General features: G+C 38.5%; 1 protein-coding gene across 4 annotated transcripts in view; it reads right to left on the reverse strand.

Annotated features, from left to right (window-relative positions):
- GTDC1 (glycosyltransferase like domain containing 1) overlaps positions 1 to 14,468 on the reverse strand; it is a 149,259-nt gene that overhangs the window by 109,075 nt on the left and 25,716 nt on the right. For all 4 annotated transcript variants that reach the window (XM_017834743.1, XM_017834742.1, XM_017834740.1 and 1 more), the window contains exon 2: positions 13,190 to 13,400. In XM_017834743.1, the coding sequence (XP_017690232.1) occupies positions 13,190 to 13,371 (182 nt within the window). In that variant the 5' untranslated portion in view covers positions 13,372 to 13,400. The remainder of the gene's footprint in view (positions 1 to 13,189; positions 13,401 to 14,468) is intronic.

The following is a 14,468-nucleotide window of genomic DNA, read 5'->3' on the forward strand; positions in this document are numbered from 1 at the left end:
CCACCTTCCAGATGGCCGCCAACCTCGTCTCACCAATTCCAACATCTGTACCTTGAATTACATCTCAGAGGATGGTCCTGAGACAGACTGCAGGTCACTGCCCAGGGCCCCCCGGCTACGCAGCTTCTCCACAAGCCAAAGCATTTTGCAAAATGCAGAATGACAAGCCTGAAAAAAGGTTAAGACTAATTAAAGTTTGTAGCAGGGCACAGTTGAAAAAGAGTTCAAAAGTAGACGTTAAGGAGAAACCCATTTAAATACATATATTTAAAGTGTATCTCAATTCTGGGGAGACTTTTTCTCTGCAGCCACAAACATCCTGTGCTTTCCACACGGCACCTTGTAAACCAGGAATTAAGATGTGAACCATGAAAACCCAACCAATGCCAATGGATTTGCTCCCAGGTCACCCCACAGCTGAGAACGGGCTTATTTTTCAGCTTCCAGACCAAAAGTCTCTCACAGCACTACAAGAACACTTAACAATGGGTTGGATCCAGCTCTGAACATGATAAACTTCCCAAGACTCAGGGAAACAGCGGTCAATGAATTTTAGCTTGAAGTAGCCAAAGAGTAATTTGTGAGTTCTGTACCATCTAGATCTAATTTTAACGCAGCCACAAATTACATTGTTTCTTCATATGAACTTAATCCAAGTCCTCTTTGGGGCAGTTAAACTTGAAACCTACCAACAGGAAGGTAACCAAACAATTTTGTCTGCCACAATAAGAGGCTGGTATGAATTAATGGTTTCACCAATTTTACAGCATATATTCTTCTACAGTTTATTTAATAAATTCATAAATTGTTACTGCTTTCTTATTCTGAGTGCCTAATTTCCTCAAGAAGACTGTTTCTAGACATTTAAAAGAAAAAAGTGTGTTTTACAATAGGAAAAGGGAGTACACTGCATTTCAAAATCCATTAAAATATAAAATTCTGGTTACAGGCTCAACAATCTGCCTAATTAGTTTTTCCTAATTAGCAGGATGCTCTAACCTCTTTAATAAGACTTCTGTGGACAGAATGTTCCATATTGGTTATCCATCTGAGGAAAAAACTAAACAAATACTTCTTAAGTGCAGCTAATAGAACAAGTGTGGTTGGGCTTCATGGTCAGAAGGCTGCTCTGGCATGTAATTCTGGCAATCTGCAAAAACATGAAATATTCTACCTTAAATACTCTACTGCTCACACTAAACACCCCTCTGTATTTTCAAGACAAAATTAAAGATGTTATACACACAAGTTAATGATGTTACAGTTTTAAGCCACGTGATGGGAGGCAAAATAAATATATAAAATAAGACTTAAATAAAATAAAAATTAAAATAAAATATGGATGGATGGATCAAAACACACTGCAGAAAAGTGAACTGAAGAGATAAGGGGAAGGCAAATACCACAGTCATGCTGTAACGACCCAGAGCATGGCTGCAAAGGTGTTTTCCTCCACAGCAAAGCATTTGCTTGGCACACACAGCTTTTGTACCTTCCTCTTCATCATTCACAGTCTCAGTGTGTACCTAGCAATGAAGAGGCAACAATATTACCTCCTGGTTCCCTCTTACCCAATAAAAACCATTCTTTTTATTACTATATATCAATCCTGTAATTCAAGGACTAGCAGTTAAGAGAAATGCAGAGCCCCAGCAGCATCTGTGGTCAGAGACAAACATTCAAGATAAAGAAAACTCAGGCCCTTGTTCCATTAGGAGTTTGCAGAGCAGCTGCTGAGCTTCATCTCAACAGCTGAAATATCCCTTATACTCCTTAAATGCGCAGGAAGCACACAAGCTTCTCAAACTCCCTCCCTGCCACCAATTCATTCACCCCAATTCCACCCGTGGCCTGAACATGTTGGTCTCATCACCCATCAACGGACAGGAAAACTATTATATCCTTCATTTTTTTTCCAATCAGTATCTAGGAAAACAAGAGCCATGTGCAAAATATAATCTGGGAACAGTCCCTTGAAAAGCTCCTGCTAATGACAGGAGGTACAGAGGCACCATAAATATTGACTTCAAACACGCTGAGCCCCAGAGACCCCACGCACTCCACAATGTCAACGACCTTCTATGCAGCTGTTAGCGTTGGAAATTAGTATTTTAAAAGTACAGATGCTGGCTTTTAATGCTGAACTTATATTCCACTCATTATAGCATTACATGGTTAATGGTTGGATTTGATGTTCTCAGAGGTCTTTTCCAAACTTAGCGATTCTATGAGTCTAGGATTAAAATCTACTATTTTTTTTCTGTATTGATATGTAAAATCATATCAAAGTATTTTTCAGTCTATTTATGACAGAATGAGTATTAATTCAAGGCAAGACCACTCTCTAGGTTCTCTACTCCATGATTTAAAAAATGGAAGAAAATGTAGGTTTTATCATTTCTAACTCACGGTGTAATTTTGAATAATTTAGACTCTGGTTTTCCAAAGTCTTTTCTGGAAATTTACCTTTTCTCACATTCCTTCCTACCACCTCTGCCTGGAGAGCTTCTGTCTTCTTTTTGGGCGAGACTTGAGATCTGTCTCTAAAGCACTTCAGTCCTGAATGCTTCAACAGCCACAGAAACCACTGAAAACTGGTTCCAGACTAGGCTGGAGCCACAAAACTCTCTGCAAGGCCAGTTTTAAACCTCAAAGAGTCAGTTCTACTGCAAACCAGATTCTACCTTGAGTAGATGGCAACACAACTGTCTAGAGTAGGTAAAGACTCTGTAACCAAGTCCTTACTTCAGAAATTACATTTAATTTTAGCTCCTATACAGTTTTAATATAGTATAGCTATAGCAAGGAAATTCTTCATCTAAGTTAATTTAGGAATCATTACGCTCTAAATAACATAAAACAAAATAAAAGATAATGCCATTGTTATAATTTCCACCAAAATTCATTTCCTCTTCTTGTGTAGTTTCAGCACCTTTAGCACTATTTCTCCAAATTAATTCGAAATATAAAATTTTGAGCTGTTATGTTTTTGATAAAATTGATTACCAGGAAATATCTGAATTAAAATAATTTAAAATAATTCTATTCCTCGAGGTTTAAACACAGAGATGTCGCTATGCGTGATAACTGGGAAAAAAATGCCTGCAAACTAACTGTTACGAGATAATGGTCCCATTTATCATTCTTAAATTCCATCTTTAATTAAAAATGGGATATTCTCTTACATAAATAAGAAATTGCAGATGTTCTCAAATTACTCCCCTTCAATTTTTTTAATTCTTCCATATATAAGCGACATACATAGAATTATGTGTTCAAAAATTTCTTCATGTTACTACATAATACTTAATTACATGAAGATTTTTCCATATTCCAAACAGATAACATACTCTACATAAAATTATGTGTATGTTAAAAAATATTTGCACACAAAGAAAACACATCAACAAAAGCCAGTAGGAATACCATTAACTGCAAGAAAAACTAAACTTGAAATAAATTTTCTATTGTTTTACCTATAATAACTTACACCTTTTCTTTTTAAACCATCTGACAAATCAGTAGTTTAAAGCCCTGAAGTATGTCTATCAGGTAAGATGGTGTGAGAGAAGCATCTGCCCCACTCTAAATACATTTCTCCTCATATAATTATTAGAAATAATACTGGTAACAGGAATAAATTCTTCCATTAATTCTGCAACAAGAAAATAATATATTTGCTTTTGATTTTGTGCCCACTGCTGTTTCTCTCATTCCTTCTTCAAGCTGCAACTGGGCAGAAACAGAAGTTCAAGTGTGCAACAGGTAAAATGGAAATTAAGAGAGCTGAAACAAAAAGTGATGAATAAGTAGGCAAGGTTATAAAAACATAAACAATAAACCCAGTAAGTGCTCTGAAATGGAAAACATTCTTTAAAATGACTGTGTCCACTGGACCATCAGAGGAGATGTGCAGGAGGAAGGGAGGAAAAGACAGGGACAAAGGACAAAGGCAAGAGAGGAAAAATACTGTCCAAGGGAATAAGGAGATTGCAGAAATCTTCATTACAGAATGATGAACAAAAAACTCCTCCTTTTAGTTGCTTTGTATTCAAAGATATTCAAATTATTAGACACGATTTATGTATTCACATTTTTTTGAAGGGAAGTTAAACTCATCGCCACAATGACTCAAAGCCTACCAATTACAGGTATCATCCAAACATACTCAGGCTGAGTAGTATAAAAGGGAAGAGGAGGAGGAAATAAATGGATCAAACTGTGGTTTGGGGGAGTAAGAAGTCCATCCTAAATTCAGCATATCCCACTGCACCGTGATTTGGCATAGAGATTGTAATCAAACTCCTGCCTAGGTATGTGCTGCATGTTTAGGGAAGAAACTATGCCATAACCCACAGAATTAAGTGTTTTATGGGTCAATTTAGATTAGCATTTCTGTTTGATACACAATAGCATTTATGAGGCAACCATCCATCTCACAGCCATCCTCACCCAGCAGGACTCACCTCACACCAGAGTGGTCTCCAAGATAATGAACTGGGTCCTTTGGATAAAACTACACCAGGACATGATGCTCCTGGAGAGCGTTCAATGGGACTCCAACCTCGCCTAATGGACCTTCAGTCCTTAAAAAACCAGACTACACCTTGTCTGAAGTAAAAACCACCAAAATAATGTGCTGTGTGGAATTAGGCCCAGGAGCATCATTTCCCTCCACTGTCTATCCACAGCCCTATCAAGACGTGTTGCTTCAGTCACATGCACATTATAAATCCGTACACATTTGTAATCCCACAGGAATCAAGAAGATAAACAAACAGAAAACACCTTTGGGCACATTTTTTAGAGTGAACGTGGACCTGCAAAGCACCTTCAAAATCCACACTGATACTCATGGACACATCTACAGATGTCAGCTGTCCATAGCTGACATAAAAAAGCAGATGTGGAAACAGAATCCCAGAATGGCTTGGGCTTTGGAAGGGACCTTAAAGATCATGTAATTCCACACCCCCTGCCATGGGCACCTTCCACTAGACCAGATTGCTCCAAGCCCCATCCAACCTGGCTCTCAGGTACAGGCACATGGGCTGAAATAGGTAAGTAAAGGTAACTGAATACCTGGTCTGTTGTAGATTGGAAACTGAGATGGCACAACTACCTGAACGAAGACTTTCAAACTTTAATGTGTTTGGGTCAGGTTAATGCTTGACCAAAAAAAAAAAAAAATTATTTTTATATATATATATATGTGTATGTATTGGTAGTGTGCGTTAAGGTAGGTCTTCTCCCAAAACTGTTTTGCTAAAAAAACGTAAAATTCCTTGTCATTACGTATCAATTCACAAAACCCAGCCAAGCTGTGAGTACTCATTAAGAAAACTAGTTATTTATGACACTGGAATACAGAGCTATAAATCCAAACCATGTGCAAACCAAGTATCTGACAAAATTTGTATTATTTACTTCTTAGCTGGAAAAAAAAAAATTAAGATTAGGAGTAAAAGTAGAAAAGCAGTAAAAAAAAAAAAATCAATATTTTTCCCTTTATTAGATGCAAACCAAAGCTTTTTTTACTTTCCCTTTGGAAGATCAAATTAGTGTTATGGGCTGGAATGACAATGAATTGTGGAAAGTATCATATTCTTTATAATATAGTAGCGTATATGTTTGTTATTTGGAAATAGAAATGTAATCCATAACTAATCTAGAAATAAAATATATACACAGCAACCATTTAAAAGGACAGATAAAATCCTCATTAAAACCCTAAGTGCAGAAATACTGAATCATAATGCACAATTTCATTACATTTTACTGCCAGCAATGTAAATATCAATTCTCCAGGTGATTCATAAAATTCATTTTAGAAAGAAAAATAAGGATTTCACCCGGCGTTTGAGAACATAAAGGAAAACACATGCTAGGGTTTGAAAACCCAGACTGTTCTTTCCTTGTTTCATCAGAATATTTTGCTGGAATTTCAGCAAATCTTTTACACATCAAACAGACAACTGCCATTTCACATTAGCACTTTGGATAGATCACCCAGCAGTCCCAACCAGGGTCCTTCCTGGCCCTGCACCTCTCCCCGCATCGTCTTCATCATTCCCATCTTATTTCTGCCAAATTTGAGCTCCTATATATTCTTCCCCAGACTTCAAAGGAGGGAGCCTGCATTTAAACTCATCTAAAGCCTCTTTTAACTATCCAAATTGTGAAATTGCCTAATAATGGGAGTGTATTTAGGGGAAAAAGAAAAAAAAGAAAAAAAGAAAAAGCATGTTGGACAAATTAACCAAGTAAAGTTTTTGGAGGGAAGAGTGCATGTGGGGGTTTCCACACAAAAACGTAAAGAAAACGTGTCACTTTTAAAATGAATAGCTACCATCTGCCAGCATTTTATCTGAGGCAAAGTTGATTAATGCAAAGTGAATGTTTAAGATCACGTTGCTGTCTGCCTGAATAAATTTCAGGTAGTTTACTTGGGAATTTTTTTTTTGTCCTATTACTTCAAGGGTTCTTTTTGTTGTTCTTATTGGATCCCCCCCCTCCAAACTTTTAAGCCAGCCAGAGCTAAGAATAAAAACATTTGTTCTTAAATCTTTGAGCACCAGAACATTGTCTCTGGCCCCTCAGCACCACAGAGCAAGGGAATTCATCTGCCCCAAAAAGGAGATCCCACCTCCTTCACCAGCTTCACAAAAACTTTCAAGCAGCCTCTCTCCATCACACTGAAAAGGAAATTTTAACAGGCTGCTTGTGAGCAGAGAAACCACAGCAGTGCTGTTATCCTCAATAGGAAATGATTTTGCCCTTGGACCTTCCTTAATTTTTTTTACTGGATTACTTCATTTTTTACTACATTAGGGTTTTTTTACCAAATTATTTTTTTTTAATCAATGATTTAATAATTTACTTTTATTTACACTTTTCAATTACAATTCTCAATTAAAAAAAATAAATCAGTTATAGATTTTAAACCTATTAAACCATTTAAACCATTTTTTTGGTCAACTTTTAACACCACCTTGGTTTATATCAGCGTTCTGATAAAAATCACTCTCAATTCCATCTGACAATATGCTCTTCTTCACAAGTTCTCTCTGAACGTTAACATTTTCAGAGGAAGCTTCCAGAACAGGTTTTGGGCGACACTAACCCAAATCAAACAAAACCCAGTTTTACGCATACATTCCCACGTTACGTTTTCCCAGCGTCAGATGGCCTCCAAGTTCTCCCTCACCAGAGAGAATTTCACACCCGTTATCCAGGCTGGGACACCCTCTATTATCCGGGGCTACAGCAGTGGAGAGCATCATCTGTGCTGAGCGGTGGAGCTCCGTGCCGTTCCATATGGACGTATATTCTCCCTGCTTACACTCGAAGCTGGCTGGACACCAGCCAGCTCTGGTCAGAAGTCACAAAGTTGTTTTAGCTCAGTACATGGTGCCTGTGTCTCGTATCTTGGTGGGGTTTATTGGTTTAGGCTCAACATGGTGCTAGGATGGCCATCTGGCCCCCGGAGCGGAGATAGCTCCCAGCCAGCTCCTCCGGAGCGTGGGCAGGACAAACGTGTGTGCGTTTGCACCAGCCCGTGTGAACTAACCTGGGTGAACTCCACGGGTCTGCTTAGGGGAGAAAAAAAAAAAAAAGCAAGCAAGTTTAGCACTAATGAAATTAAAGAAGTAATGACCCTTTATTCAGAGGGGGAGCATAAAAGAAGAGCTCAGAGTGAAGCAGCGTCTCCTGTACCCTCCTTTGGGCACCTCGACAGCAAGATGAGAAAGTTCTTATTTGTCCCCAACAGTGAGACTAAAAAAAATGAGTGAGTTACACCCACATGGTATTTTTAATCAAAGCAGTGTTCAAGGCCAGGCTGGATGGGACTTGGAGCAACCTGGTCTAGTGGAAGGTGTCCCTGACCACGACAGGGGGGTTGGAAGAAGATGGTCCCCTTAAGGTTGGAACTTTAAGGTCCCCTCCAACCCAACCCAACCCAAACCAAACCAGTCTCTGATTCTATGTTTCTAGGAGACCTGAACCCTGTCCTTATGGGATATTTGATATTACATTTAGTCACCTTAGATATTCAAGCCTTTATGTCAGCTAATCAAAGTACAAGGGATCTCTAGGAGCACGTTCCCTTCCTCTCTAGGAGCACGTTCCACTGCATCTCACATAAAACTGCACTTAAAACACCCAAATGCTTTTTCACTTCACAGTTACACAGAAATGGGGTGAAACCAAGACCACTTCTGGGCAGAAAATTATTCAGTAATTCCAAAAAGATGAGCCCTATCCCATCTTCAAATGCAACAAAGTTGAGCGTAACACCAAAACACACACTCTTAGTAGCCAATGCCATAAATGAGATTTATGTTTAATTGACCTATATACAGAAGCAAACACCATAAAATATGCCCAAAAAATCCAAACTATCAGATAAACTTTTTGTTAACTTGTAGGTACATGGTTATCTTTTACTTAGCTAATGTACTACTCACACATATAATTTATTTATTCCTTATCTGAGCATTACTGGGGCAAAATTCTAGGAAGGCCCCTAATGCAGGAAAAATTATCCCAGTTCCTATGAAGATTACATAAACACTTCCAGTATTTGGCAGAAAGGTGTAAAAAGGCAGAAATGTTTCCACCACGAATGGGCATCTATGTATTCAGATTTAATGAAATGGCTGAAATTTGCCCTGCCTTGCTTCAAGTCACATCCTCAAACACCTTCCCTAGGACAAAATACTTACAGGAATGTTTCTGAAAATGAAATATCTACAAAACAGTAAATCCTCAAGCTTGCAAGTGCTCACACATCCAAGCAGTGTTATGTTTTCAGTGGGACCGAACTACTTACTGGAATAAAAATTTAAAGGATCAGTGTTTTTTAAGAAGATATTTATGTGACACCAGCCCATCAGTAAATAGAGAATTCACTCTATAATTACGTATTTTCTCCTTACAGAACAGAACAAAAGCATCAGATCTGAAACAATCCTAATCTAGTAGTCTTAACAGAATATTAAAAAAAAAGAAAAACCAACCATATCTACAATATATACTCTTGGAACATACTCCTTATTGCTGAACACCACACCCCCAGGTTGGGTTTTTTTTCAGAGCTCTATTAATTGAAAACAATGATTTGTTTTCTGTTTTGTAAAATGTAAAAAGCGCAGAGTTTGTCTTTAAAATATAGTTGTCAAATATCAAGGGGTATATATATGCTAACATTTACCCTTGGGGTATTTCAGGGCTAGAATCTGTTACAAATAAAATCTTTATTCATATGAACAGCTACCTGGGGGGCAATACTGAATGTTATACATAATATTTATACATATATATTTAAAATAATCTAGCAGTGCTATTACAACAAACTGGAAGCTACACTGAACTGAGTCTTACAGTCCTAACTTTTTGGGGTTTGAATTACTTTCTGTAGAGGATACCCCTTGAAATATAAACTGCTTTGCTCTACTGTGTCATATCAAGTGTTTTTACTGTTTGAAATTTAATAGATTGTTCATGGTAATAAAGAAAAGAATTACAGGAAAAAGAAGAGTAATTTTTTTTCATGAAATTGTGCAACGGTATTTTCAAATTTGAGAACTTTCCTTGAGTTAGGAAGAACAAAAAGGCCAAAAAAAATTCTTTTTGTTACATGCTTTCTAGAATTACAGAATAGTCACTATGCGCTATGGAAAACAACTTTAGGCTAAGGATCAGACATCTCCATTTATCAAAGAGTTTAAGCTGTCTGAAGGAAGTTGGGAGACAAAGCAGACACCACAGCAACTCTGCAGAGTGCCAGGAGCCTGAAGAGGTCACGGCTCTCTGCTGGACCTTCCGAATTCATGGAATGGAGATGATAAAATCCCATCAACTGCTATCAAAACTCTTAAGATTGCTGAAAAGGTTGTCTAGAGGAAGCAGACAGAAATTTTGCCCTTTTTTGGTACATTTCAAATGCTGAGATTTTGGAAATTGCCATCATAAGGGTGAAACTCCTTGTAGCAACACAACATCCAAACAAGCACCTTATTTCCAATTAAGGAAAAATCTTGAGGGACTCTAGCAATTAAGAGAGCTCCCAGAAATGCTCTCTTCTGTGGCTGCTGTACATCAATCTGTTAGACCCCTTCAAGTTCACTAGCCAAGTGATCCACCTTTAAGTTCTCCTTCTGGCCTTCCACGCTGGAAGGACTGTGTGTGCCTGAGCTTCCCATTCATCAGGGAAGCTCCTGTCCTCCTTTCAGGAGATGAATGAAGATGTGAGCTGGTTTAACAACACACTGCTCAACAAAAGCATGAAAACAGAAAAGCAACACTTTTCTAGATAAACACGGCCTGGACTTTGCATCAGGGAATTACTATAAATCCATGCAGTGCTGCAGATCAAATACTAAGTGTCCAATACCTTCTGTAAGAGCTACTACAGGTGTTCCCTGTGGAGAGTGAGGATTCCTTCTCCCTGTTACAATTCTGGCTAGGTCTCCTCCTTCCCGGGAACATAATGTTATCACACACCAAGATATCACCCCCACAGCTCACAAAAGTAACATTAAATGCCCTGCTCCTTACCAACCCTGCTTTAATTCTTGGTCAAGGGAGGACACGTCTGTTCTCTGATAAAACTATTAACAAGTTCATCACATCAACTCTCTGGTCACTGCAGAGTATTTGAATTTAACATCTATGACTGCACTGAATATTTTGTTTCAAAAACACTTTTTCAGACTATTCCTTAACTCACCAAGTGTCACTTGTAAGCTAACAAACACACTTCCTTCCCATAATCAGATGTATGGATAAAAGTCTAAGTCTTTTAAAACATATCCACACTACTTCTCTACAAATCTATCTAATATCAGACTTACCAGCACCAGTATTATTTCTCAGACACATCAGCATCTTGAAATAAAGTACAGTTTGAATACAAAAATTTAGTAACACAGCTCCATTACCAAAAGCATTTGCACTTGGGATATCTGAAACCTTTCTGTATTATTAAACATACAAACAAAAAAAAAGGTATATTTATGAAAAGCACTTGTAAAAGAAAGTGGTTTTTTTCCTGTAAATAATGTCAATATTATAAATAAAGCAAATTTGGTACTTCCTATGATCTCACAAGAAGGTTGAAATATTTAAACATGCAATTCCAAACACACAGTCCTCCCAGTTTGCAATGGAATTTTGTCTTTAAAAACTACTACCTAGGAAGCAGATCTTTGGTGGTTACTAGCAAGGTAGAAATAAAAGAATCAATATTAATTTTAATCAATGTTTTTTCTAATAGGAGAGAGTAGTCAGTCTTAGTAGGTTGCAGTCTGATGCACTTACACTTTCAGTTTAATAAAATAATTGAAACATTAAATTACGAACCAAACATTAAAAATGTGCAAGTAAAGTAGAAGGTACCTCTAATCAGTTTTCCTCTCACCAGCCACATCAGCCCTTGATCCTAGAATTTTATGCTGCCTGCGAGGACAAGGTACAAACTTTTTTAAACACTCCATCTTTGTCAACTTTGGCTGTTTGATCCTCTCTGCTCCAACCCAAACAGCACCAGCAAAGCAAAAGCTTTCCTCTCTTTAAGATGCTCCATTGGTTAGATCAGATTTATTTGCTGTCAGTAAGGGTTATATTTGCACATAAGTCTATGACAGATTGCAAGTTTATTAACTTCAAGTGAGTTTTCAGGCTGCTGGGTTGAGGTTTTTTTGTTGGGTTGTTGGTTTTTTTGTGGGATTCTGCCTTTTTTTTTTTTTTTGTCAGCGTTCCCTCCCCCTTCCCCCGAGATGTGGGTTACTTGACAAATTGGAGTTAAGTTATCTTAGGTCAATGTAACTGTAAGTTAAACTAATGAAGTGTATGTCTATGAGTGATGTCTGATTAGTTTAATACAGTTAGTGCTGGACAGCTTGGGCTGCTGACCTTGAAGGAACACAGATAACATTGCGATGCGTTGGAGGATGTGGTTGCGATACAAGACAAATTTACATAACAGTTTGTCATGTACACTCCTCCAAAACAAAACTGTTGCAAAAAGAAAGCAAGAGGAAACCAACACTAAAAGCCTCGCACAAGACAAATCAGGGAAAATTAATTATAACGTTTGGCTCGGGATGGGAGACTATTTTAAATGGGAGCCAAAAGCAGGCACAGGAAAGGTGTACATTTATATAGTAAGTGTTCCAAAATGGATTAGACACTATGTTGAGTAACACTGTTCAAATGCAGCCTCCTATAGCAGAAATCTACTCTTGAAAAGTGATATTCCTTCCTCAGGAAGCATCTACTCGTTCCTGGTAACAAACACCAGACCCAGTTTTGAACAGTTAGCACATCATCCAGGTGTGCTCAGAGTCCTGCTGCAGCTCATCCTGCTGCTGAAAAGCAAGTTGCTTGTGCTAAAATAACCCTGTGCATGAACAGTGTCTCTCCATGAAGGTGTAAAGTTCCCCCATGATGCTCAGCTGTGTGTTCTGAGCAGGGCAGTATCTCACTGCTCCAGACAATCATCTCACCACATCTCAACTGATCAGGCAGGCCAAGCAAAACTGCTGGGTTTACAGACACCTTGGCTCTGGAGTGACTGATTCTCACTATACGATAGCTATCTTGTTGACCTAAATAGTCTGCTTTTATCAGTCCAGGTTCTACCTGATGGAAATTTGCCACTTACATAAATGCATAATTGACACCCACAGTTGCTGGCACGTTATGGAACCAGACTACCATTAAGATAAAACTGCTCCCTTAATCCTCCAGGTCAGCCTGAGCAGGACACTGATAAATCAGACTTGCTAACAGATACATCAGAGGGCACGTGGGGAAGCTTGGAGCCTTCACATCTGTGCCACCTTTCAACCTGATCCGGGAAGCACAGTTCAAACCTTTCAATATGACTGAACTCACTGGATACATTTTAAATAAGAGATACATATACATGTATAGACATCATGTTTCCAAATACTCAGAGACTCCCAAGGACTGGCAATGCAAGACAAAACAGTCTAGGAAATCCTAAACAAAACATAGCAGTGATTTCCCAGTTATACCCCAAGAAGAAAAACCTGTGTTGTCCACTGCAAGTCTCCAATTGCTTCCACAAACACCCTTGCATGCACACAGTGATTCAACTGAGAGACCTGGTTGAAGGTTTCTCTGCAATTTGAGCTTAGAAATTCCTCAGTCCCTAGGTTACCTGTAATTAGAACTTGTTGGCACTGTTTGCATGAAATAAAGAGCAGAAGTCCGTGCTTTCCAATGCCACTTCTTGGCTGGGAGTGTGCAGAGGACACAGTCTTCCTGTAGCTCTTCCTGAAGAAGATCCATCAGCTGTTTGTGGGAACCACCATAGAAGGGCTCAATGAGAAGGACACTCATTTTCCAAGTGCTTCAGAACTGTTTGGATTCTGAAAATGAAAATAGAGAAATAGTTTTCTTTAGAAATTGACCTTTTTTTTTTATTATTTAAGAAAATTATGTTGGAAAAAGCAGAAATATATTGCAAGGCCTCTTGATTTTCCATTAAAAAAAATCTTCATATTACATTAATAAGTTTCCTTCAGAAAAGGCTACTTAGCAATTACAAGGACAATATTATCACACCTATTTGTTTCAACCATTAAAAGATACCACTTGTAATTTTTAAATGAATCTTAGCGTGCAGGACTTAAGAAAACACTGTATTTTGAATTTATTGTTTTGTTTTCAACCGGATATTTAAAAGCAGCTTTGCTTTACACACTCACTCCCAAACACATACGATTCTTCCATAGGTTCCGGAGCAGTTTATTCATTTTTTCATCATTTCCCCCCCCTTTTCCAGGTGGCAGATCAAATGAAAAAACGATTCAAACGCACTTCTTACTTGCTAGTAACAGTGATTTAGGTAAGGAACTTAAAGCCAGAGAGCAGCCTGGCGAGATACAGTTGGAGCATCCCCCAGGACTCTCCTGCATCACTGGGAGCTGGGATCACTACCCAAGCAACAACAATAGGAAATAAAGCAGGATATTTTTTGGGAGTACTCCAAAATGGGTGGAAGAGAACAGCAGAGGAGGCTTAAGGAAGCTCTCAGATGAGAAGCCACAGAGCTGCTCACAAACAGGATGCAAAACGCGCTGCCCAAAGCGAGGGGACAGATGAAAACCCTGTGACTGTTGCTCATCACCCTCATGAGTCACAGGCCTGGGGTATTGGAGAGCGGCTTCTCAGATGCTTCGAGCAAAACCTTCACACACAAAAAAGCTGAAAACAAAACCCTGAAAGGTATTCACCATCCATGACCAGCTCTGTGATGATTTCCTCCTCAACATTCCCAAACAAGGGAGGACTCTCTTAAACTCGTCTATGCAGAATTCATGTTTGATGCTGTATATTGCAAGACCTTACATCCATTTCCTGACCTGTCATTTCTAGTAGTTTCAGACTGTAATCCTTATCTTACCAAAACCTCTGGTGATAAGAAGTGAGAATTC

Source organism: Lepidothrix coronata, unplaced genomic scaffold (assembly GCF_001604755.1).
Source record: "Lepidothrix coronata isolate B3197 unplaced genomic scaffold, Lepidothrix_coronata-1.0 Scaffold238, whole genome shotgun sequence".
NCBI classification, from domain to species: domain Eukaryota; kingdom Metazoa; phylum Chordata; class Aves; order Passeriformes; family Pipridae; genus Lepidothrix; species Lepidothrix coronata.